The 22,533-nt window shown below is 42.2% G+C and overlaps 1 protein-coding gene and 1 non-coding gene across 2 annotated transcripts; both read left to right on the top strand.

Annotated features, from left to right (window-relative positions):
- The first annotated feature begins 244 nt into the window (after positions 1 to 244).
- Positions 245 to 11,880, top strand: TOMM20 (translocase of outer mitochondrial membrane 20). Its single transcript, XM_060243071.1, has 5 exons — positions 245 to 625; positions 4,395 to 4,441; positions 4,877 to 4,958; positions 7,923 to 8,065; positions 11,482 to 11,880. The coding sequence occupies exons 1-5, from the start codon at positions 502 to 504 to the stop codon at positions 11,524 to 11,526; spliced, it is 441 nt and encodes a 146-aa protein (XP_060099054.1). The 5' UTR covers positions 245 to 501; the 3' UTR covers positions 11,527 to 11,880.
- Positions 2,069 to 2,208, top strand: LOC132589430 (small nucleolar RNA SNORA14). The gene has a single exon (XR_009556609.1). It is a non-coding gene; the product is annotated as a small nucleolar RNA SNORA14 (small nucleolar RNA).
- Positions 11,881 to 22,533: the final 10,653 nt, after the last annotated feature.

The raw sequence follows: 22,533 nt of genomic DNA, 5'->3' as shown, positions 1-22,533 counted from the left end.
GTCTTCGGCTGGAAGGCCTGGCCTAAATGAAGCTGAGGTCGTAACTCTGGCTCCTCCTATTCTATTATTGTGATGCCACTTCAACGTTTTTACAATTTGTTCGAACACCACTCTCATGAAACGTCTTAGCACTCAGACGCATCTTCCTCACTTCAGCGGGTCCTGGTAAAGGCGTGTTCCGCCAGTACTAGCCTACGTGCTTCCCGCCTCCACCGCTCATGAAGGGAGGGGACAAAGAGGCGAAGGACTTTCTTAGCACATGCGCGATACAGAGAAGCAAGGCGCCGAGATCACGCGTGCGTAGTGCGGTCGCGTCATTTTAGTTTTGTGTTTTCTCTCGGGATCTAGCTTTAGGCTACAAACATTCGTTCATTTGTCGCGGATGGATGACGTGTTCAGCGGTGGGCGGGGTCCTTTTCCACTGCGCCCGCTCCAAGGTGCCTGCGAAGCGCGAGGCTGGCTAGAGAGTGGGGGTTGTTCCGCACGCGGATTGGAGGCAGGATGATGGTGGGTCGAACGGGCGCCATCGCTGCGGGTTTTTGCGGGGCTCTTTTCATCGGCTACTGCATCTACTTCGACCGCAAGAGGAGGAGCGACCCCAATTTCAAGAACCGGCTGCGGGAACGTGAGTTACTTGTTTGCTCTCCTCGTGACCGAGCTTCTAACTGGATCGCCCCCTTTCCGTCTGGCTTTCCCCGCGCCCCTGTTTGACCGTGGCTGGAGTTTTCCGGCACGTGACAGCCGCCTTTTCCACCGCCACTGGGGAGGGAACAGGGGGTGGTAGCGCAAGGAAGCCCCGTGCGTGCTATCGCGGCTCTGAGCGCCTCTCCTTCGTAAGCCTTTCCAAGACCAAAGTGTGGAACCTACTCCAAAGGATCCCTTTTCTTCTTTTGCGGGGGAATCCTTTGAAAAGAGGACATAAATGAAAGTTGGGTCCCATCTCGAGTATCCACTTAGTATGTTTTATGTCTTAAGATATTGGTATGCTCCTTTTCTCCCAAAGTGGCTTGCAACATTATTCTCCTCTTCCTCTAGTCTAGTTTAACGTCTCAGTAGCAACTCTGTGAAGTGAGTTAGGATGAGGGAGAGTAACTGCCTCAAGGTCACCCACCTAGTGAGCTTCCATGGCAGTGCTGAGATTCAAAACCAGGCCTCTCAGGTCCTAGTCTAACATTCTAACCACTCAGTTATCTGTCTGTTGCGAGTTGACCTGTTCCTTTTGTTTCATTTAATATCAATGATTTGCTTTCTCATTTGCATATCTAACCAACTCCAGGGTGTTTTTTTTGCGTGTTTCTTTAACATGAATGAATGAGGGTCACTGAGTGTTGGTGTGCAATGTGTTTGTTACTTCATTAATTGAAGCTGTGACTGTCTGCTACATTTACATGCAGTGGTAAAAACTATATTATATAAACTTGAGAAATATGTATGTATGACTATCGTAAAGTATAAGGATCTAAAATGTTTTCCTCCCAGAGGCTTAACAGAAGGGAAGGTACATTAGTCTAGCAGATACCTGACCTCTTTCTTCTCTTAAGCAGATTTGAACACTTTTTGCTTTCAGAAGTCTTCGTTCTAACGAACTGTGATGTCTGAACTTGGGTACCTGCTATGTGTTTTATCTCTAGTTTAATGTTGGTCTGGTATCTTGATTACTGGGCAATAAGCAAACTTTGGTTTGTTGCAGTGCTTCAGATTCAGATACTAGAACAAACATTGTGCCTGCAAGGGGAGGAGATAAACCAAGTTTATACTTAGGGATTTTTGAATAGAGGTTTAATTTATGCTTGTGGAATACAAGTCCAAATCTGTGTTAAAGTTTAGCCTTTAAGAACATAAGAGAAGTCATGTTGGATCAGGCCAATGGCCCATCCTGTCCAACACTGTTTCAGACAGTGGCCACAAAAAAAAACAAAAAACCTTTGCAAAAAGTGGAGTGATAGGTCTTCCACTGTGTTGTGGACAGTCCTTCATATATTGTATTTCTAGTAACAGTAAAGATACTGTGCGATTTGATAACTTATAACATTAGAAGGGAAGGAAGTGTAGCTGCTTACTTCACCTAATGCATTCTCAAACCCCCCTGGTATTGTTGCTGTTACAACTTCCAGGATAAGGATGAATGCAAAAGTAAAATGCAGAGCTGTCCAAAATGCAGAATATTCTGTTATTGTTCTGTATTACTTCACACCTGCAATAGAAACATCAGTGCATGGTGAGATTTTCAGAGGCTTATCCAAGCAGTGGAGATAATTAAGTTCTCAATATTCTATACCTTTCATTAGCATATGCTGCCACCACCCACCAGCCAAAAGCAACTTGATGCAAGAAAGGAAAGCCCCGGGTCAGTGAGGCCTGCTTGGGTTGGCTAGAGATCCAGCCAGCCCAAGCAGTCTTCGCTCGCCTGGGGCTCTCCTGGGCTGCCCCCCCTCCAGTCAAACGGCCAGCAAGTCACAAGAAGTGGAGAAAGGGTGATGTGGGCTTCTCCAGGGGTTCATGAGGGCTTCTGGAGCATGGCAAAGCCCCTGGTAGCTGGCTAGGTGACTGCTCTCCTAATCCAGGGATTGGTATGCAGCTGCACCTACTATTCAGTGGACAAGGTAGATAGGGAGGAAGAGGGGGAACCTTCAGAAAGGTTCAGGGCTGCACTCTTGTGAGCTCCTGCTGAATCGGAGGCCTGGTAATCTGTAAATTGTTTCTTGGCCAGGTGTAAAGCAAATTCACAAGTATTCCATCTACCATCTTTATTTTGTAATTCCCAGTGCCATACTTGGGCATATTTGATTGAGATGTAGGAGCCAGTTCCAAAATTTGCAAGGCTTTGTATTCAGCCAGAGACTCAGAATGCAATGATACAGTGATAAAAGGTCTCTGGAACACAAAACAAGTCATTATGATTGTTTTCTGTTTTAAATGAAGTACCCTCAGACATTTTGCTGGTGTTTTCTTGAAGATCCCTGCCTGTGCCCCCTCCATTATTACACTTTGCTTGAATGCTTTGACTCATCTATGGTATATTGTATTAGTTCACTCTGCAGTAGGTAGCTGTGCATTGGCATACAAACCAAGCGCGAGTTGATTCTCTTGTTTAAAATAAGCTAGTTGAAAATATACCAGCTGCAGTTAAGCACCAGGCCATGCATTATATACTGAGTTAATATTCATGAGCTTGTATTTATATGCATGAAGTCCAAAAACAAAACACAGATTTAACTTCTGTGAACTATAGAGAGGAGTTAAACTTTGAAGAATAGCATCTTTAAAGATGTTAACAAACTCTTGTAAATGGCAAAGATAGGAATAACTAGTTGAAGGGTATAACTTCTAAAAAGATTTTAGGCAGGAAAATAAAAGGGAAGAAAATCTGCTTTTAATTACAATTCCTTCTTTGGACTCAGTGGAAGGGACTCCAATAACGAGCAGCCTCATCACTGTTGGGAAGAAACAACGTGGGATAAGATGACATAGGAAGAGGCAGGTTCACACTAGCTTGGACTTTGTGGCTTCACCTCCATATGCACTGTTTCTAGGAGCTAGAGACTGTCTTGTTAGTAGAAGGACTGTCTCCTTCCATATGTCCCTATGCACCAACTACAGTAATCAGGCAGCAATCTCTTGGCTATCCCACTACTCAGGGGGGCCTGTCTGCCATCCACCAGAGCCTGGTGCCTTTTCCATTGTGACTCTAGCTCTGTGGAATGGGCTGCCTGAAGAGGTGAGGGGTTCCTTCTTGGAGATCTTCAGGAGGCACTGCAAGACATGCCTGTTTTCCAGGGCTTTTGAGGGAGTTTGAATGGCAAGCATCTTCGGGGGGGGGGGGGGTTTGGGTGGGGGAGAGATCTGAGGTGTGCTATTTTATTTTTGGCTCTAACTGATAATGTTTTCAGCTATTATTTCAAGCTATCTTGAGGAGGGAAGGCAGGATATAAATGTTTAAGGAAATAAGTAAATGATGTTTCACTGCTGTTCAGGTGGGTTGGTCACAGCAGGCAGCTATTGTCTAGAGTTTGAACAAACCATCTCCTTTCTCAGTTTCACCTCCAGGCAGCCTTTTCCAGACTTTTGCCTGGGCCAGCTGTGCACTAAGACAAGGGCAAAGGAGGAAGCAGTGGTGCAGCAGCTGACCTAATGGAGGGTAGCAGTAGCACTGCTAGTTGGCATTACTGTTTAGTTTTGCTCCTGCGTGTGCTCTCTTGCAGTTACAGCTTGGTGCTGGGGATCATGTTTGGGGGAATTTTTCCACCATCTATAGAACATTTCTCAATGTACACTCTGGTTTTCTTATCCCTCCCATCAACTTTGGATGCAAATAGATTTATGATTTATCAAGTGCAAATTTGTGGATTATTATAGAATATATAAATTGAAAGTTTGTGGTATTTTACCAACAGGAAGGAAGAAGCAGAAGCTTGCCAAAGAAAGAGCAGGACTTTCAAAGGTATTAATATCCTGTCATGCTTAGTTTAATTTTTACAATGCTGTATCTTACGTAGGATGCAGAATTCTCTTCTGAGTGGGCTTTGGTTTAATGTACTATGCTTGCAGCTTTTCCAGTAAGTACTTTGAGTTATTTCTATGGTGAGGGTTTTGGAATGGGGATGATAAAGTCTTGCCAATTGTAGTTCATTTCTGTGGCAATTTTGAGTACTTATAAACTGATCAAAACGTGGAGCATTTTGGTCTCATTGTTTGTATTTAACCATTTGACTCTTACTATGAAATGTATTTTTTCCAATTAAGTTTTTCTTCTTGATTTATAAAATGGAGATCCCCTCAAGTATATACATGTTTCTCAGTACTGCATTTAAAACTGTGTGTGGGGATTGGTGTGACTTTTAAATGGCTGATTGAAGAGATGTCTTTTTTTTAACAGTTACCTGATTTAAAAGATGCTGAAGCAGTTCAGAAGTTCTTCCTTGAAGAGATACAACTTGGAGAGGAATTACTAGCACAAGGTTATTGCAAATCTCTCTAAAGAAGGGGAACAATAAAATGGGTTGGAGCATAAAACATATTCTTGAGATTTGCCCTGGAAAGTACCATCTTAATAACATTTTTTAAAAAAACTACTTTAAATCATTTTCCAAGTTACTAAAGCAGTTTGTAGCATATATCCAACCACTCTGCTCAGCAAAGTGGAAAATCCACTTAAAATGGAGGAAGTTTTCAGACTTTAGGAAGGGACCATGGCTCAGTGGTATAACATCTGCTTTGTATATAGAAGGTCCCAGGTTCAGTCCCTGGCATTTCCAGTTAAAGGATCTAATTGTAAGTGATGTGAAAGACCTCTGCCTAAGACCCTGGAGATCTGCTGCTAATCTGAGCAGACACTACTGACCTTGATGAATTAAAGGTTTGATTAAATATAAAGCAGCTTCATGTGTGACTTCATTGAGCAGAATGGTAGAGCGCACTTGACTACACTTTCTGGAGTAATAGAGATTGTACAACTTGTAAGTTGTTCCTCTTGGAGCATTAGAAAGATCAGCTTTAGTGTGAGAACTCTAGTAATGATGCCATTTTCCTGAGTAATGTTGCTTTATTGGCATATTTCTTTTAAAATAACAGGATTTGTTTTTACAATTTCAGCAATAGCTATGTATTCAAATATTTATACTCCTTCTTTCCCTGTTAAATGGTGGCTCAAAGTAAAAGACAAGTGCAGGTGGGAAATAAATCACACATGCACTTATGTGCACAAGTCTATATTGGATTCAGTTCAGTTGCCCTCAAACACCTATTGGAACTGCTGAAACTGTTCCATACTAAGAATGGCTACATTCTCTGGGAGGCTGTTCCAAAGAGCAGGTGCTGTGCCCAAGAAGAAATCTTGAGCCAAGTCAGAACTGACTTCAGGACTTGGACGCAGAACACCTAGGAGTATCTAAATGTTGGTATATAGGCAGCACCGTCTCAAGAACAAATAGCACCCTACGCAGGCGCTCCCCACTGGCACTCCTTGGGTGCACTCTGCTCGCCCCCGCCGTGGCCACTGTGCTCCCCCCCTTCCCAGCTGTTGCGGCCACCACCAACCGCCTCCTGCCCACCGCTGCTGCACTCTGCTCTCCCCTCCCCACTCAGGCTCCTGGCCGCCGTGCTCCGCTCTCCTCCCCGCTACTGCCGCAGCTGCCACCAGCCTCCTCTGACCGGCTGTGCTGTGCGCTCCCCCCCCCCCCCCATGCTCACTGCCTGCGCGTTTAACCAAACGCTCAGGCATGGACTGCAATAAGCCAGTAGGGCTGTAGTCACAGTGAGTGGGAGGAGGGGGGCAAATGGAGCGCAGCAGCAGCGGTGGTGGCAGTAGCAAGAAGAGCACAGCGGTGGCCATGAGGGGGGGTGAGCGGGGTGTGGCGGTGGGCAGGAGGAAGCTGGCGGCAGCTGTGGCGGGGGGGAGAGAGTAAGTAAAGTAAAATTTTATTTGTATCCCTCCCTCCCCCGCCAAAGCAGGCTCAGGGCGGCTAACAACAACGGAAAACAACAGTACATTAATAAACCTATTAGGCAAACTAATTTGGTTGCTTTGGGCACCAGAGGCGGGGGAGCCTAAGTCAGCGCCCCCTGCCTCTTGGCGCCCTAGGCAGTTGCCTAGTTTGCCTAGTGGGCGAGCTGACCCTGTATGTAGGATCATGCTGGGAGAGACAGTCCTTCACCTATGTGAATTGCAGGCTGTGAAGGCCTTTATAGATAAAACCAACCATCTTGAATTTGTCCTGGAAACAAGTACTCCTCAGCCTGAGACCCTGGAGAGCTGTTGTCAGTCTGAGTAGACGATACTGACTTTAATTATCTGATTCAGTATAAGGCAGCTTTGTGTGTGTGTGACATAGGAACCAAACTCAAAGAACAGTTGGGATAGTATGATCATTACTCAAAGTGAGTAAATGAATGGCTACACACTGTACCAATCCACTCAGATTTCCTTCAAGGAAAACCTTGCATAGAGCATATTGTCATTGCCCACTCCTGAAGTTATGGAGAAATGGCTCTATAAGATAGAATCTAGTTAGGAAGCCACTTTCTTTATTAGATGTAACTGGATGTAACTTCACTAGATGTAACTCTAATAAGACTTCTGTGCTCTTTCCTGAAATTATCAGTTTTGTATGGGTTGGACAAAATATGGCCAGTATCACCTCTATCTTGCCTGGATTTGGCTTTAGCCTGTTACCCTCAGCTGCTTGACTATTGGCCCAGGTCAGAGACTGTAGCTGCTGGTGGCTTGTTTGAACAAATACAGAGCCAACCGCAAAGCTAATTTTAAAAATCTAATGTATAAATTAGACAGTCATAGAATTATCCCCTGTAGAATTTCACTGGATTCACCTTGAGCAAGCAATTTTCCAAAGCCTCTGAAAGACAGTTCAAAAAGCTAATATTGGCTAGAGGACTCCTTACTTTATCCCAACATGACTTAGTTGACAAAGTGGAGCAAGGACCCTGACTATGAGTAGTTAACTTTTCAGCCTCTTCTCCAGTAAACTGGGGAACTGGACCTTTCCCTGAGAGTGAGAGAGGATGCCAGAGAACAACTCCAACAGTAGTTTCAGAAGCCTGAAATTCTAGGCCCATCAAGAGCTTTTGTAGACTCAACTTGACGGTTTTAAAAATCCCCTAGAGCAGCCTGGAAACTAAATGCATCCATAAGTCTTTGGGGCTGGGCCATCCTGCTAGGTCCTCTGTCTCTGTGGGTAGGAGGTGTTGTGAATGCCTGAGCTTTAAGTAGATCCTAAGAAGTGAATCTGGGCAACAGCTGAAACTTCCAGGCCTGTGATCTCCCCTTTGCATAGTCTGTTTAGCATAGTCTTGTAGCTTAAACCTTGTGAAGAAGGACACAGTAGAAACAGTTTTGACTTGGGGAGGGGGGTGTAATAACCAATTCAAAGCCAATACTGGTGTAGTAATGTTTAATTTTTATACAGGTGAATATGAAAAAGGTGTTGACCACTTGACAAATGCCATTGCTGTATGTGGACAACCACAACAGTTATTACAAGTTCTACAGCAGACTCTTCCACCACCGGTTTTCCAGATGCTTCTTACTAAGCTGCCAACAATTAGCCAGGTATGAAAAGTAACTTTTTTTTTTCATTTAAAGTAGATTTAGTAAACTCAGTTTATTTGTAGCCTGATCCTATGTGTAGTTATAAGTTCCAGTGAGTTCAGTGGGTTCTAGACTTAGGAATTCATTTTAATGTGTGGTAGCTTTTAAAGAGTAGTGCCTAATTTGTTCTGTTGATAGATACTTTCAACATCAAAATGAAGAAGGTATGCTAACTGAAATGAGGGAATTGGTGGCTTTCTAATAGTGTGGTGTTGACATTTTTCAAGGTTGAGCAGGTTTTCCAAGCATTTATGTTCAAGCAGAAACGTAGTTCTGCCTTTGGGTTAAAAAAAGATTGTCTGTGGCAACATCCAAGGCCCTCAAACAGTTTTTGGTATCATACTGCCTGGATCTGTTAGCATTGTGTAACAGATGTACGAGTGTCATGGGTGCCATCCAGCAGTAGGCCTGGCTTCAAGAGCATCTCCAGACTATTGACCTGTTCCTTCAATGAGAGTGCAGCCTCATTCAATTCAGCAACTTGTTTCACTTCGTGGCCAGCCTGTTGCCCCTGGACAGACAGTAAACCAAATATAGAGACGGAGGTCTTCCCTGGTGTTACATCCTAGCAGTGATGCACAGAAGTTTACTTCTTCTGAATGTGGAGTTCCCTTTAGTCATACTTGCTCGTGGTCATATCTCTACATTTTCTGGCAGTGAATTATGCAATTTAAATAACTGATGACTGAAGAAGTACTTCTTTATTGTTCTGAATGTATTATACATCAGTTTAACTGGATGCCTCAGAGTGCTAGTATTCATAGAGGGAGAAAAAGTTTTTTATGTCCACTTCATCTGCCCCATACATAATTTTATAATCCTTTCAGTCCCCCCTTCTCAGTTTTTAGCCTTTGTTCTAACCTCTTATCCATCTAACTGGAAAGTTACACAGTATTCCAAGTGTGGCCATACCATGACTCTGTACAACAACAATGTTATGCTGGCCAATTGTTCTCAGTCCCTGTCTTAATAATCCCCAGCATGGAATTTGCCTTTTTTCAGCACTGCCACACATGCATCAACATTTTCACTGACTTACCATTACAGTGCCAAGATCTCTCTCTCTCTCTCTGCCAGTTCAGATCCCATCAGCATACGTTTAATGTTAGGATTTTTGTTCCATTGTGCTTTGCCTTACCCTTAGTTGCATTAAAACCACATTTGCAACATTGCTTTCCACTTACCCAATTTTCAAGGATCCTTTTGGAGCTCTTCACAATCTGCTCTAGTTTTCATCATGTTGATTAATTTGATATCGTCTGCAAACATGACTAATGCACTACAGACTTTCACGTCCAAATCATTTATGAAGTAGCGCCAATCCCAATAACAGTCCTTGTGGAACACCACTTTGTTGTAAGAATTGTCATAAGAACATAAGAGAAGCCATGTTGGATCAGGCCAATGGCCCATCCAGTCCCAACGCTCTGTATCACACAGCGGCCAAAAATTTTTTGTATGTGTATACATATATATATATATATATACACACACACACACACACACATATATATATACGCACTGTGGCTAATAGCCACTGATGGACCTCTGCTCCATATTTTTATCTAACCCCCTCTTGAAGCTGGCTATACTTGTAGCCGCCACCACCTCCTGTGGCAGTGAATTCCACATGTTAATCACCCTTTGGGTGAAGAAGTACCTCCTTTTATCCGTTCTAACCCGACTGCTCAGCAATTTCATCGAATGCCCACGAGTTCTTGTATTGTGAGAAAGGGAGAAAAGTACTTCTTTATCTACCTTCTCCATCCCACGCATAATCTTGTAAACCTCTATCATGTCACCCCGCAGTCGAAGTTTCTCCAAGCTAAAGAGCCCCAAGCGTTTCAACTTTTCTTCATAGGGAAAGCATTCCAAACTTTTAACCATTCTAGTTGCCCTTTTCTGGAAGTAGTCAATGTTACTGAGGCTTCCATAACTGTGTTTGAGAGATTGGTTCTTCCTGAGAGAGATCTTGGGGTTGTGGTAGATAATTCACTGAAAATGTACAGACAGTGTGCGATTGCAATAAAAAAGGCCAACACCATGCTGGGAATTATTAGGAAGGGAATTAAAAACAAATCAGTCAGTATCATAATGCCCCTGTATAAATTGATGGTGCGGCCTCATTTGGAGTACTATGTACAATTCTGGTCACCGCACCTCAAAAAAGATATTATAGCATTGGAAAAAGTGCAGAAAAGGGCAACTAGAATGATTAAAGGGTTGGAACACTTTCCCTATGAAGAAAAGTTAAAACGCTTGGGGTTCTTTAGCTTGGAGAAACATCGACTGGGAGGTGACATGATAGAGGTTTACAAGATTATGCATGGGATGGAGAAGGTAGAGAAAGAAGTACTTTTCTCCCTTTCTCACAATACAAGAACTCATGGGCATTCAATGAAATTGCTGAGCAGTCGGGTTAGAACGGAGAAAAAGAAGTACTTCACCCAAAGGGTGATTAACACGTGGAATTCACTTCCATAGGAGGTGGCAGTGGCTACAAGCATAGACAGCTTCAAGAGGGTTATTGGATAAACATATGGAGTAGAGGTCCATCAATGGCTATTAGCTACAGCATATTGTCGGAACTCTCTGTCTGGGGCAAGTGATGCTCTGTATTCTTAGTGCTTGGGAGGGGTAACAGTGTGAGGGCTTCTAGCCCCACTGGTGGACCTCCTGATGGCACTTGGTGTTTTTGGCCACTGTGTGACACAGAGTGTTGGACTGGATTGGCCATTGGCCTCATCCAACATGGCTTCTCTTATGTCAAAACACTAAGGAGAGTATGATTGAGGAAAAATCCTACATATGCCTAGGTTTTTTTTCCTGAATTTGTACTTTCTGATATATAGTATTCTGTTTTTTCTGTCCTTAGTCCTTATCTAAGTGTGTAATACTGAGATACTGTCAGCAGACACAACTAATAGCTGCAGACCCGGTTTTGTTCCAAATAATGGGGAGGGGGTCATTACACTTGCAAATACAATGTTATTCTTTTTTTTTTTTTTTTTTACTTTTTCAAAATTTTATTGAGTCATCAATATTTTCCAACACTTGCAAATACAATGTTATTCTTATACGTATTTGAATGTTACCTATATCGTCTGCTTTATTATGTTAGAATGCCAAGTATCTGTTAGTTAGCAATTCTACGATTGTGGTAAATAATAGCAATTATGTAACTAGGAATGGTTATTTTGAGTTCTAGGCAAGTAATATTTAGTTCATTTTGGCTCACTCAAGTCTTTTACAACTGGATTAGTTAGCTTCTTGCATATTTTTTATTACTTGCTTGTTGATTTTATTGGGATGGATCTAAATCTTGTTAGAATTGCAATACCATCATAATCTACAGTTGCCAATATTTTCTTTTGCAGAGAATTGTAAGTGCACAGTGCTTGGCTGAAGACGATGTGGAATGAGAAATCACAGCAGGAAAAATAAGGTTTTCTTAGCCCAAAAGATGAGCTTTGCAGAGAAGGGGGGAAATAAAAGAACAAACATAGTCATAATGGACTGTATATCACATATAAATCTACCAAGGTTAATTTTAACTGGGTAGGTTGGTTTGGCTGGACTTTATTTATTATCTAGTGCAAAGTGTATTTTGATAAATTCATTTTATAAATACACCATGTTGAGTTATAAGATACCATGAGTGTCATTACTAATACAGTTGTAACATTGTACATATAGAAGATGTAAAGCTACAACATAAAATTCCCCATGCTCATTTTTGAAAAACATAAAGCTAAGGTAATAAAGATTGATCTGTGCTTGTGTGTATGTGCATATGTTCATTTGAATATTGAAATATGGTGGGCTTGTCAGCCTGTCTCAGCATGTCTTGGAAGCTTTCCAGAAATTAAAACCAGCAAATCACTAATGTAATAAAATGTAGAAAAATACAGTCATTATAGGTTACACAGATGACATTGAAGTACCACTTTTACTCTCTTCTTTACTGACTAGTGGTCTGAACCACAGGAAAGTATGTTTATTACAACTTTAATTGTGTGTTTTGTGCTCCACTGGCTTCTTTCCCCCCTGTGCATCTCATAGCTACTGTTTCTTCCTATGCACTGCAACAGGTTGCTCAGCTTCTTTCTTTCTCTCTACTGTCAAAGGCCTCTGCATGTCTTATTACCTTTCTTTTCTCTGTCCTAATCCCACAGGCCTCTCTGCCCCATACATCTCAGATATTCTTCTCTCCTCTGCACTCAGTGGCATTTACTGTATCCTGTCTTGCCACAGTAGTTCTCTGTACCTCACCAGACTTCTCTTCCCTGTCCATAAGTGTCTACATCCTCCACTCTTACTACCCTTCTTTTTCTTTTTTCTTTTGTTTGTCCCTCTCACCCCATCCTAATTTACAAATGCTCATGTGTACATTTCAGACAAGAAACTGTGCTCTTTTGGAAAACTTCCTTCATCTTTACTAGCTTTCCTTTAAAGTAGCTATGTCTGAAATAAGGAAACTTTCAGGATGATTATAAAAATAATATTAATATGTTTACGATAACATAATGTACTCAGATGTGTTACAAGATTACTCAAAATGACCTCCATGTATCAAGATATCAAGCTGATAATCTCTTACGTATATAAAAACTGCAGAAGAACCTGAACTGAAATCCTCAATGCTGAGTGGTGACTGATATTAGACTTCTTTGGTTTTGATCCTTTTAAAAGGCTCCCACAGAGGTAGTTTATTCAACAAATAACTGCTTGGCTTAATGCACAGTAACTTAGATTACAGAGAGCAAAAATATAGCTTACTGAAACTGATGGTAATGGCTGCTAGCCACCAGCAAGCTCTGAAGGGACAGCATGTGACAATTTAGAAATCAGTCAAGATAACCTGGTTTGTCAAATATCAATCATAGTGTTCCTGGAGCACTAAAATATGTTCTAATATAAAACAAAACAGGAGTCTGTTGTGAATATTCAGATTTTTAAAATCCTCAATAAAATGAAAGATTTGCACCTGCTCAAGAGCTAAGAGTTAAGAATCACAATTAAACAGAAATTTGCCACATTGACAATACAATTTTTGCAGAGGCTGCTCTGAAGTATTCAAACTCATTGGGTGTCAGGAATTAGGGGTGTCAGACATGTGGCCCGGGGCTGGATCAGGCTCCTGAGCAACTGGCTGTCATCTGCTTCCTTCTCCCTCCCTCCCTTGCTTCCTTCTGCATAACAGCTTGCTTTGCCAGGCTTGCTGAATCACACAGAAGCTACAGAGCAAAACCCCTATTTTTTCCATTGGCTGAGGCTCCTCCTTTGAGGAGGAAGAGGGGGGAGGCAGAGCTTGCTTTGGCAGGCTTTCTCAATCACACAGAGGTACTGAGCCAAGCCTCTTCCATTAGCTGAGGCTCCTCTCCCTCCTGGTCCCTTGGAGAGAGAAGGAAACAACCAGAGCTTCCGTTGCCCAGTTCCCTGGATCCCATGGGAGAAATACAGAGAATGCAACTTTAAGACAAATGAGTGCTAATATTTTAAGTTTTTTAAAAAAACTGTGTTAGTCTGTACTTTATAAAGTTTACATCTCTGTTACCTAACCTTAAATAGATACACACATGGCTCAACAAGGTCTCATTTATGTCAGATCCGGCCCTCATAACAAATTAGTTCAACACCCCTTGGTTAAATATTTTGATATCTATTTTCTGAGAAATCTCTCTTGAGCTGCTGCATACTTTGGGCAGTAAAAAGAGGTGTGGGATAATTAGTGAAATTTTGTCAAAATGCAGTCACAGAACTGCTGCTCTGAGGGTATCTAAAGAAAATGACCCTTCATCTGTGCTGTTGGCAGTCCATTACAGAGTGCTATCATGTATGCTTGCCTCAGTTTTAGAAAAGTTGGTACATGATAATTATTAATTTAAAATAATAAGGTTCACAGGAACATATACAGTAACTTCCACCAAATTATAATTCATCCAGATATAATTCAGAAATTTAAAACCAATACACAAAGTTCTTCCAGTAATCAAGTATATATCACTGATACACACTACAATACATACAAATATCAAAGTTCATTCCAGGGTATGAAAAACTCCAAAATTTATTTAAAAATACACCACCCTATGATTGTTACCAATCCCAAGGATCATTCCAAGGTATAAACAAGTCCAAAATTTATTCCAAAGTTCACACAAGAAGTCCCATGTACATGTCTCATTCCAATCACTTTCGTTTGTGAACTAAAAATTAAGGCTATAGAGTATAGAGCTATGAAATAGAAGCACATCAACCATATGTGTCACGGCTGGGGCCGGGTCAGGCAAAGTCCAGAGGCAGTCCGAGGTCTGTAGCCAGCAAGCAGGAGTGTCCAAGGTGCCAAATCCAAATCACTGTGCAAGTATCGCAGGTCCGAGGTCCAGAAGCCGAGGTCAGGGAGTCCAGAAGTCAAAAGCCAAAGTCAGGGAGTCAGGAACCAAAGTCAAGCCGGAGTGGATGCTAGGACGTCAGGGAGATGACTAGTTGCTTCCACAAAGCCTCTTCCCAAAGCCCACAGCTATATAGCTTTCTGCTGGCTGTTGCCCATTTGGGCTAATTGCTGGCTCTGGGAGGCTGCCAGGATCCTGTTACAACTCAAGCATCCTTGCTCTTAGGAGGGCCAGAATCCTCTCAAAACTCAGGACTCAGGGAGCGTCTTGCTTGTGAGCGTGCCGCCCTCCTCCGATCCCTGAGGTCCTGATGGAGGCGGTGACGCACACGAGCCACCCGAGAGGGCGAGGCAGGGGGGCTGGGATCTTCTTCAGCAGGAGGCAGGGGTACAGTTTCCTCGGCAGACTCGTCTTCCTCTGCAGGGTCCCCAGCACCCATGACAATATGTATATTATTACAAAAAGAAAAAGTCATCTTGGCCATCTTGGATGTGGTTGACAGTTAATTACCACCAGTATTATGCAAAATTCTGCGTTCCTACAATTGAAGCTTATAAAAGCTTATAAAAACGACATTACATATATAGAAAAAGTATTGAGAGTTCTTTTAGGACATTATTAAAACTTACCACTGGAAATACCAATTTATTTTCTCATGGGCACCATCACAATTCCTTAGAGCATGACTGAAGCACTATTTTTCACCGTGGCATAGCCTTACAAAAAGCTTAGCTATCCACGTGATTTTAATAGGAAATAGTATGTGGTTCTTAAAGTGACATCCCCTCTAATTATTACTGTACATTAGTTAAAAATGCACACCATATAATAATTTATTCATAAGAAACAGGAATACTCTGAGGCTTGAGTTCTGAGGCAGAAGATCAGAATGCCACTATATGTTTTGTATTTACTGTCTTGTTTTATCTTGAGTTTAAGACCATTGGTCAAAGAAGCTAACAAATAAAAGGAAAGGATTAAATTGGGATTAAATAAAAGGGATTAAATTGTGCAATAATAGATGCTTATTATTCCGTCTGCCGTATTGATGTTTTGTAAGTTGTTTCAGGACCACAGAATGAAACACATCAAAATTATGTTGCATCTCTGTAAAATGTTGGACCAGGCAAATTACTATTTTTAATTCTAGATTTATGCTCCCCTGTCCTAATATAAATGGGGTGTGTAGAAAGTCCTACATACCGTTTCCAACATGGACATTCCACCAGATATATTACTCCTTTGGTTGAACAATTACTGTATGAAGTCAGTTCCATCTTAAAATTTAGTTCTGGAAACTCCAAAAAATCCATGGTCCAAACCTGAGAGCACACGGAACAACCTCCACAGATACGATGCCCCTTAATGGTCAAAATCGACTTAGGGATGGTAAGTATGTCTGATTTCACTGTCAAATTTCTAATATTCCTGGTTTTCCTGAAACCGATAAGAGGTCTCTGCACACAGCCTGGGATATCAGGAAAGATATGCCAATGTTTTAAAATACTTTCCTAGTGGAGGAAGCAAAGGGAGTAAAATCTAAAGCACAAGCTATTCTATTTTGTTCATTGACATTTTTTGTTGGAATAAATTTCTGCAGTCAACACCACCTGCTCTTCCAAAGGCTGTACTTATAATCCTACTAGGATATTTCCTCTTCCTAAGTTGTTGAGACAATTTTTGACGTTCCTAAGAAAATCCAAATTAAAGGTAGAGTTTCTTTAAGAAATTATCCATATAGCAAATTACACTGAAGATGTTTTACATTATGAGAACAAAAATGCGTATGAATATTTGTCAGTACTTTCACATATGGTCTTAGTGTCAAAATATTTTCTTTAGTCTTAAAGCCTACTGTATCTAAAAAAGTAATACTGAGTGGATCCTGTTGGTATGTAAATTTAATTGAGTAATGGAGATCATTAATCCAATCCATAAATTCCTATTATTGGAAAAAACACAGAATACATCACCCAAAAACTTTATAGTACACAATCTTATAAAAGGGATTAAATTGTGCATTACAAATATATTTCTGTTCAAAGTTGACCATGTACAAATTGGCTAAGCTAGGTGCAAAAGCTGATCCCATGGCTACTTCCCATTTCTGAATATAAAATTGGTCCTTGAACCTAAGTTTTTTCTAGAATTATATCAGTAAGGTCCAATAAAAATTTGTGGCAGGTATTTTAGGCACAAAAGGTGGTAAAAATGAACCAGGATATCTGAAAAATGGCTCAGATAAAGAGTAACACTCTAATCAGTTTTCTTGGTGGAGGGCATTGGGGCTTCTGAATCCGTGGTAACAAAAAATGGGACATGTGGGAATTCATTTATAAGAAAGCTGGCTACAATCTGTTCTGTGTAATCTGTGGAGACAGCTCTGCTCCTGGACCAGAGTCCTAGAGTTATTCTGGAGAGTATGTTCGACCATCTATTACTGAGTAACTAGCAGTGCAATCCGAAGAGCACTTCCATGGGGTAAGCCCCATTGAACAGACCTTAGTAAAATTCAGAGTAGCCCTGCTTAAGATTGTTCCATAAGTAAGGTGCCTGCCCTGCATACCATCTAGTTAGGGCATGAGTTTAAACATGGAGAGAGATGGAGCATTTTTACCAAGTTTGATTTAATTCTTCCATTTCCTAATGTTAGCCTGTATATAGTTATAATCTTTAAATAAATCTTTTGAATGTTAAGCAATTGAGTTCCTCTGTACCATATAGTTCCCCCAGCCACTTGGAAACATTTGGAATGGGGCAGGGAATCCCTTGGATGGAGAGAAGTGGCAAAATGGCTGGTTGCCAACTCTCCAGGGGAGTTCCCAAAATATCTGGAAAGCCCCAAGACGGGTTCCTAGTTGACATGAGTGGAAGGTTGGGAGGCTGTCCTATTTAATCAAAGCCCAAGACAGGAACCTGAGGCAGTGGAGTGGAATGGCCCCTTCAGGTCGGAATACCAGGAAGGGGTAGGCAGAGCCGCAGCCTATCAACTGATACAGGCCTACTCTGCCACATAATCCATAGATAATGTTTCCTGTATAGTTATTTTGATGACACTGACAATATGGTCAGTCGGGTCAGAGGGGGGTATGCCATAAAATGTAGAGTTATTAAGCTGTCAATAAGTTTTTTCATAATGTAATATTATTCATGATCTAATATTACAATGGCATCTCCCTTGTCTGCTTCCTGATGACAATAGAAGGATCTTTGCCTAATTCATTTAAAATAGTTAACTTCTAGCGGGCCAAATTATTCTTGATCTTTCAGGATCAGCAAGAACCAATCTCTCAAACACAGTTATGGAAACCTCAGTAACATTGACTACTGAGTCAACTAGAATGGTTAAAGGTTTGGAATGCTTTCCCTATGAAGAAAAGTTGAAACTCTTGGGGCTCTTTAGCTTGGAGGAACGTTGACTGCGGGATGACTTGATAGAGGTTTACAAGATTATGCATGGGATGGAGAAAGTAGAGAAAGAAGTCCTTTTCTCCCTTTCTCACAATACAAGAACTCATGGGCATTCAGTGAAATTGCTGAGCAGTCAAGTTGAAATGGATAAAAGGAAGTACTTCTTCACCCAAAGGGTGATTAACATGTGGAATTCACTGCCACAGAAGGTGGTGGCGGCTACAAGCATAGCCCGCTTCAAGAGGGGATTGGATAAAAATATGGAGCAGAGGTCCATCAGTGGCTGTTAGCCACAGTATGTGTGTGTGTGTGTGTGTGTATTTTGGCCACTGTGTGATACGGAGTGTTGGACTGGATGGGCCATTGGCCTGATCCAACATGGCTTCTCTTATGTTCTTATTGAGCATGTGCAAAAGTGTAGCCTAAACCAAAATGTAAGACTTCTGAGTAAATTACCACTGCAGGGCTGTACGTTCCAAGGGCTGTAATTGCAAACCAGAGCCCTTAGTGCAAGGATGTCAAACTCATTTGTTATGAGGGCCGGATCTGACATAAATGAGGCCTTGTTGAGCGAGGCCCTGTCGAGTTGGGTCAGACCGGGCCATGTGTGTACCAATTTAAGCTTAGATAGCAGAGAGATAAACTTTATAAAGGACACAGACAAACACAATTAATGAGCCAGCTCATGGGCAAATAGAATCCTAGGCAGGCACTCCCCTGCTGCGCTGCTCTCGCTCCCCCACTGCCGCCAGCCTCCTCCAGCCCACCGCTGCGCTCCTCTCGCCCCCCTGCTGCCGCAGCCGTTGCCAGCCACCTCTGGCCTACCACCGCAGCTGTGCTCCTCTCGCCCCCTGTTGCCACGGCCACCGCCAGCCTCTGGCACGCCGCTGCGTTCTGCTCGCTCGCTGCGACTAAATAGGCTTCTTGCAGTCCGCGCCTGCGCATTTAACCAAATGCACAGGCGTGGGCTGCTAGAAGCCAGTAGGGCTGTAGTCACGACCAACGGGGGGGGGGGTAAGCGAGCAGAGCATGGGGGGCAAGCGGAGCATGGTGGCAGCTGTAGGCTGGCGGTGGCCATGGTGGCGGGGAGGGGGGAGTGGGAGGCAAACTAGCCAGTTGCCTCAGGCACTGGAGGGGAGGAGCCCAATTCTGTGCCCCCTGCCTCTTGGCACCCTAGGCAACCGCCTAATTTGCCTAGTGGGCGAGCTGATCCTGATTTGTACAAACAATAGTTGTTATCCTTTGTGTTCTGGGTGCTAACCCCCTCCTTTTACTAACATTTTGAGGTATTTTTTTGTTTTGTTTTAAAATGATGATTCACTGAAACACCCACTATATATACAAGAAAGGTGCCCAGTAAGTACAAGGCCAGTCCAGGCCACACCATTCAGATTGAGAAAGTATCTAATCACCAAACAGCACAGGAAATGAACTGCCGTCTAGATAACACTTTTGAATCCCCAGGTGGGGTGTAGAGATCCCCCCAGAATTACAACTGACTACAGACTACAGAGACCCGTTCCTCTGGAGAAAATGTCTGCTTTGGAGAGTGAACAGGCATTACACCTTGCTGGGGCCCTTCCCCAAATACACCCTCCTCTGGCTCAATTCAGGGATGGGATATTCCTGGAGATGTTAGAGGTGGGACCAGAGGAGGGTGGGGTTTGGGGAGGGGACTTACTTCAGTGGGATATAATGCCAGGTGAACTGATCTCTGTCACCTGGAGATCAGTCATAATAGCAGGAGATCCCCAGCTACCACCTGGAGGCTTGAATTTGGAATTTGATCTTTCAGCGTTCTTGTAAAGGTATGGTGTATATTGCATGCCCTTGTAAACTGTCAAGTGTTACTTCACAAAATATAAGCTTTTGCTTTTTGTGGGGGGAACCCATTTGGCAGGTGAGAACCTCCATTGCCTTTGCTGAATCGTAGGACAATGGTTTGCTGCAAATAAGACTTATTTAGGCACAAGGCTTTTTTGAGCAAGAACACACAGAAACGCAGTTCCAGCTGGCCTAGTATGTGAATGAGTTCCTGCTGGGCTTTTTCTATAAAAAAGACCTGTGTAAAATAATGGTGATGTTGAGGTGTGTCCTAATATGCAAATGAGTCCTTGCAGGGTTTTTTCTGCAGAAAAAGGCACAGGGTATATGTACTGATTGTGAAAAAAATTCTACTCATTTGTTATGCTTTAAAAAAAATATTACTTTGGATTATAGCTAGCATGGTTATGGTTTTTTTCTTTATACTTATGTTTAGTTCCAGTTATAACACATGAAACAAGCATGACCAGGAAGAAGATACGAGAAACATGTCTAAAGTCTGGATACATGTTGTCGCTTGATACTGTTTTGGATGTTATTGAACCCTTGTAGATAGCCCTCTGGAAAATTTTGAGTCTTTGTGACTATTGAATTGATATTGGGATTGCAAGGACTTTGGTACTAAGAACTTTTATTTGTGTTACAACTGCATTGGGAGAGTGTTACCAGTCTTATGGGTTGGTGGTTACTGATATTATTGCATTGTGTAACGTATTATGAGAAAAAGAGCAACTGGAATAATTATACAATAAGACAACATAGTTTGTAACAGTCTTTATTGGAATTGTTTACTATACAGTGGTATTGGTTGTTTTCCTCAGTTTTTGACACTGTATTCCCCAGTGTTTGTGTTAGTTTACCCCTAATTAAAGCAATTCTATTTTGTTCTAAGAAAAATATTTCCAAATTTAACTTCTTGTTGGTACTCAATATAATTTCTTTATCTTTATTTGCGCTGTTTCTACTTTTGAATTGCAATTAAATTAAGAAATACCTTTTCTGGATTTTATGGAATAAGAAATTAAGTTCTGTATCAATGCAAGGAACTAGATTACTTGCAGCACTAGTGGTTTTCAGATGGCCAATTTGCACAGCTTTCTAAAACTGATTCCACTAGATGGCAATGTGGCACTCTTGCATTTACTGCAAGGAGTTTCCACCTGCAAGGAGTTTCCTGTAAAACCCTAGGTCCCCCCCCCCACCAGTACTTCCCTCCCCACAAATGGGTGAGTTTACCCATTGCGCTATCAAAAGGAGCATGGGGAATGTTTGATAGATTCAGTGATTGTATTTCTGTACTCCGTTTCAGATTTATCGTCATGACTCCTTTTCTAAAAGCAGATAAATGCAAACCCCATAGGAGAAATTAGTTCTGAGAATGGCTTTTCTCAAACAATTGCCAGGAAATATTGTCTTGACAGATATTCTGATGCAGTGCTGCTGTTCTCGGTATTGTTATTTGAAAAGATTCAAAAGCAGGAGAGTTCAGATCCATATGTTGCAGTCATCAGTTCACCTCCCACCTTACCTTTTTGTACTCATTTCCTTTTGGGGTTGTTTTTATTCAAGAGCAGCGAAACTTTCAAGAATTTCAGGCACTTGTTACAGACTTAGCAGTGTCTTGCAAGTTGACTGTGGAGATCTCTGAGGGAAATTCCAAAAGTTTGTCTTTTGCAAGGGGTTAGGCTAGAACCCAACTGCAGATTTTTGACGCACATCCCCTTCCAACCTTCTAGAGTTGCCAATCCCCAGGTGGGGGCAGGGGATCCCCCAGTTTGGCAGCCCTCCCCCCGCTTCAGGTCATCAGAAAGTGGGAGGGGGGAGGAAAATGTCTGCTGGCACTCTATTATTCCCTGTGGAGACCAATTCCCATAAGGTATAATGGAGAATTGATTCGCAGGTATCTGAGGCTCTGTGGGGGCTGTTTTTTGAGGTAGATGCACCAATTTGCCGCATAGCATCTGATGCCTCTCCTCAAAACATGTTCCAAGTTTCAAAAAGATTGGACCAGGGGATCAAATTCTATGAGCCCCAAAAGAAGGTGCTCCTGTCCCTCATTATTTCCAAAGGAGGGAAGGCATTTAAAAGGTGTGCGGTCCCTTTAAATGTGATGGCCAGAACTCCCTTTGGAGTTCAATTGTGCTTGTCACAACCTTGCTCCTAGCTCCACAACCCAAAGTTTCCTGGCTCCACCCCCAAAGTCCCCAGATATTTCTTGAACTGGACCTGGCAACCGTACAAGCTTCCAAACTATTAAAGTTTTGGAAAGCCATAATATAACAAATGGATATCTCTGTCTTTGGAAGCAGTTGTATAAATCCCCATATTGAGATCCTGCCTCCCACCCCTTTCCACTTACCTTCCCAACACCACCCAAGAAATAGAAATTGGAAACAGAGTTTGTATGGGGAGGGGCTTTGGCTCTCTGGCAGAGCATCTGCTTGGCATGCAGGAGATCCCAGGTCCAGTCCCCAGCATCTCCAGTTAAAAGGATCAGGTAGGAGATGAGACCCTGGAGAGCCACTGCCAGTCTGAGCAGAAAATACTTTGATGAACCAAGGGTTTGATTCAGTACAAGGCAGCTTTATGTGTTCTTGTGCTGTTTTAAGATAGCTAATTTTAGAATCCATTCATGAAGGAGTTTTTGTTTAGATATTGCCTACCGTTGGGTGCAACTTGCATACCATTGTTACTCTATTCAGAACTCAGGGTTGATGTTCTAAATTTTACTTGCATTTAAATCTGTTATAGAACCCAGGGAATATTTGCTGTATATGCAGATGTTCATAGATGTTCTTG

The sequence above is a fragment of the Heteronotia binoei genome, chromosome 1, assembly GCF_032191835.1.
Source record: "Heteronotia binoei isolate CCM8104 ecotype False Entrance Well chromosome 1, APGP_CSIRO_Hbin_v1, whole genome shotgun sequence".
NCBI lineage: Eukaryota > Metazoa > Chordata > Lepidosauria > Squamata > Gekkonidae > Heteronotia > Heteronotia binoei.
Note: the sequence above shows the minus strand (reverse complement) of the source record. Positions and strands in the feature narration are given on the sequence as shown.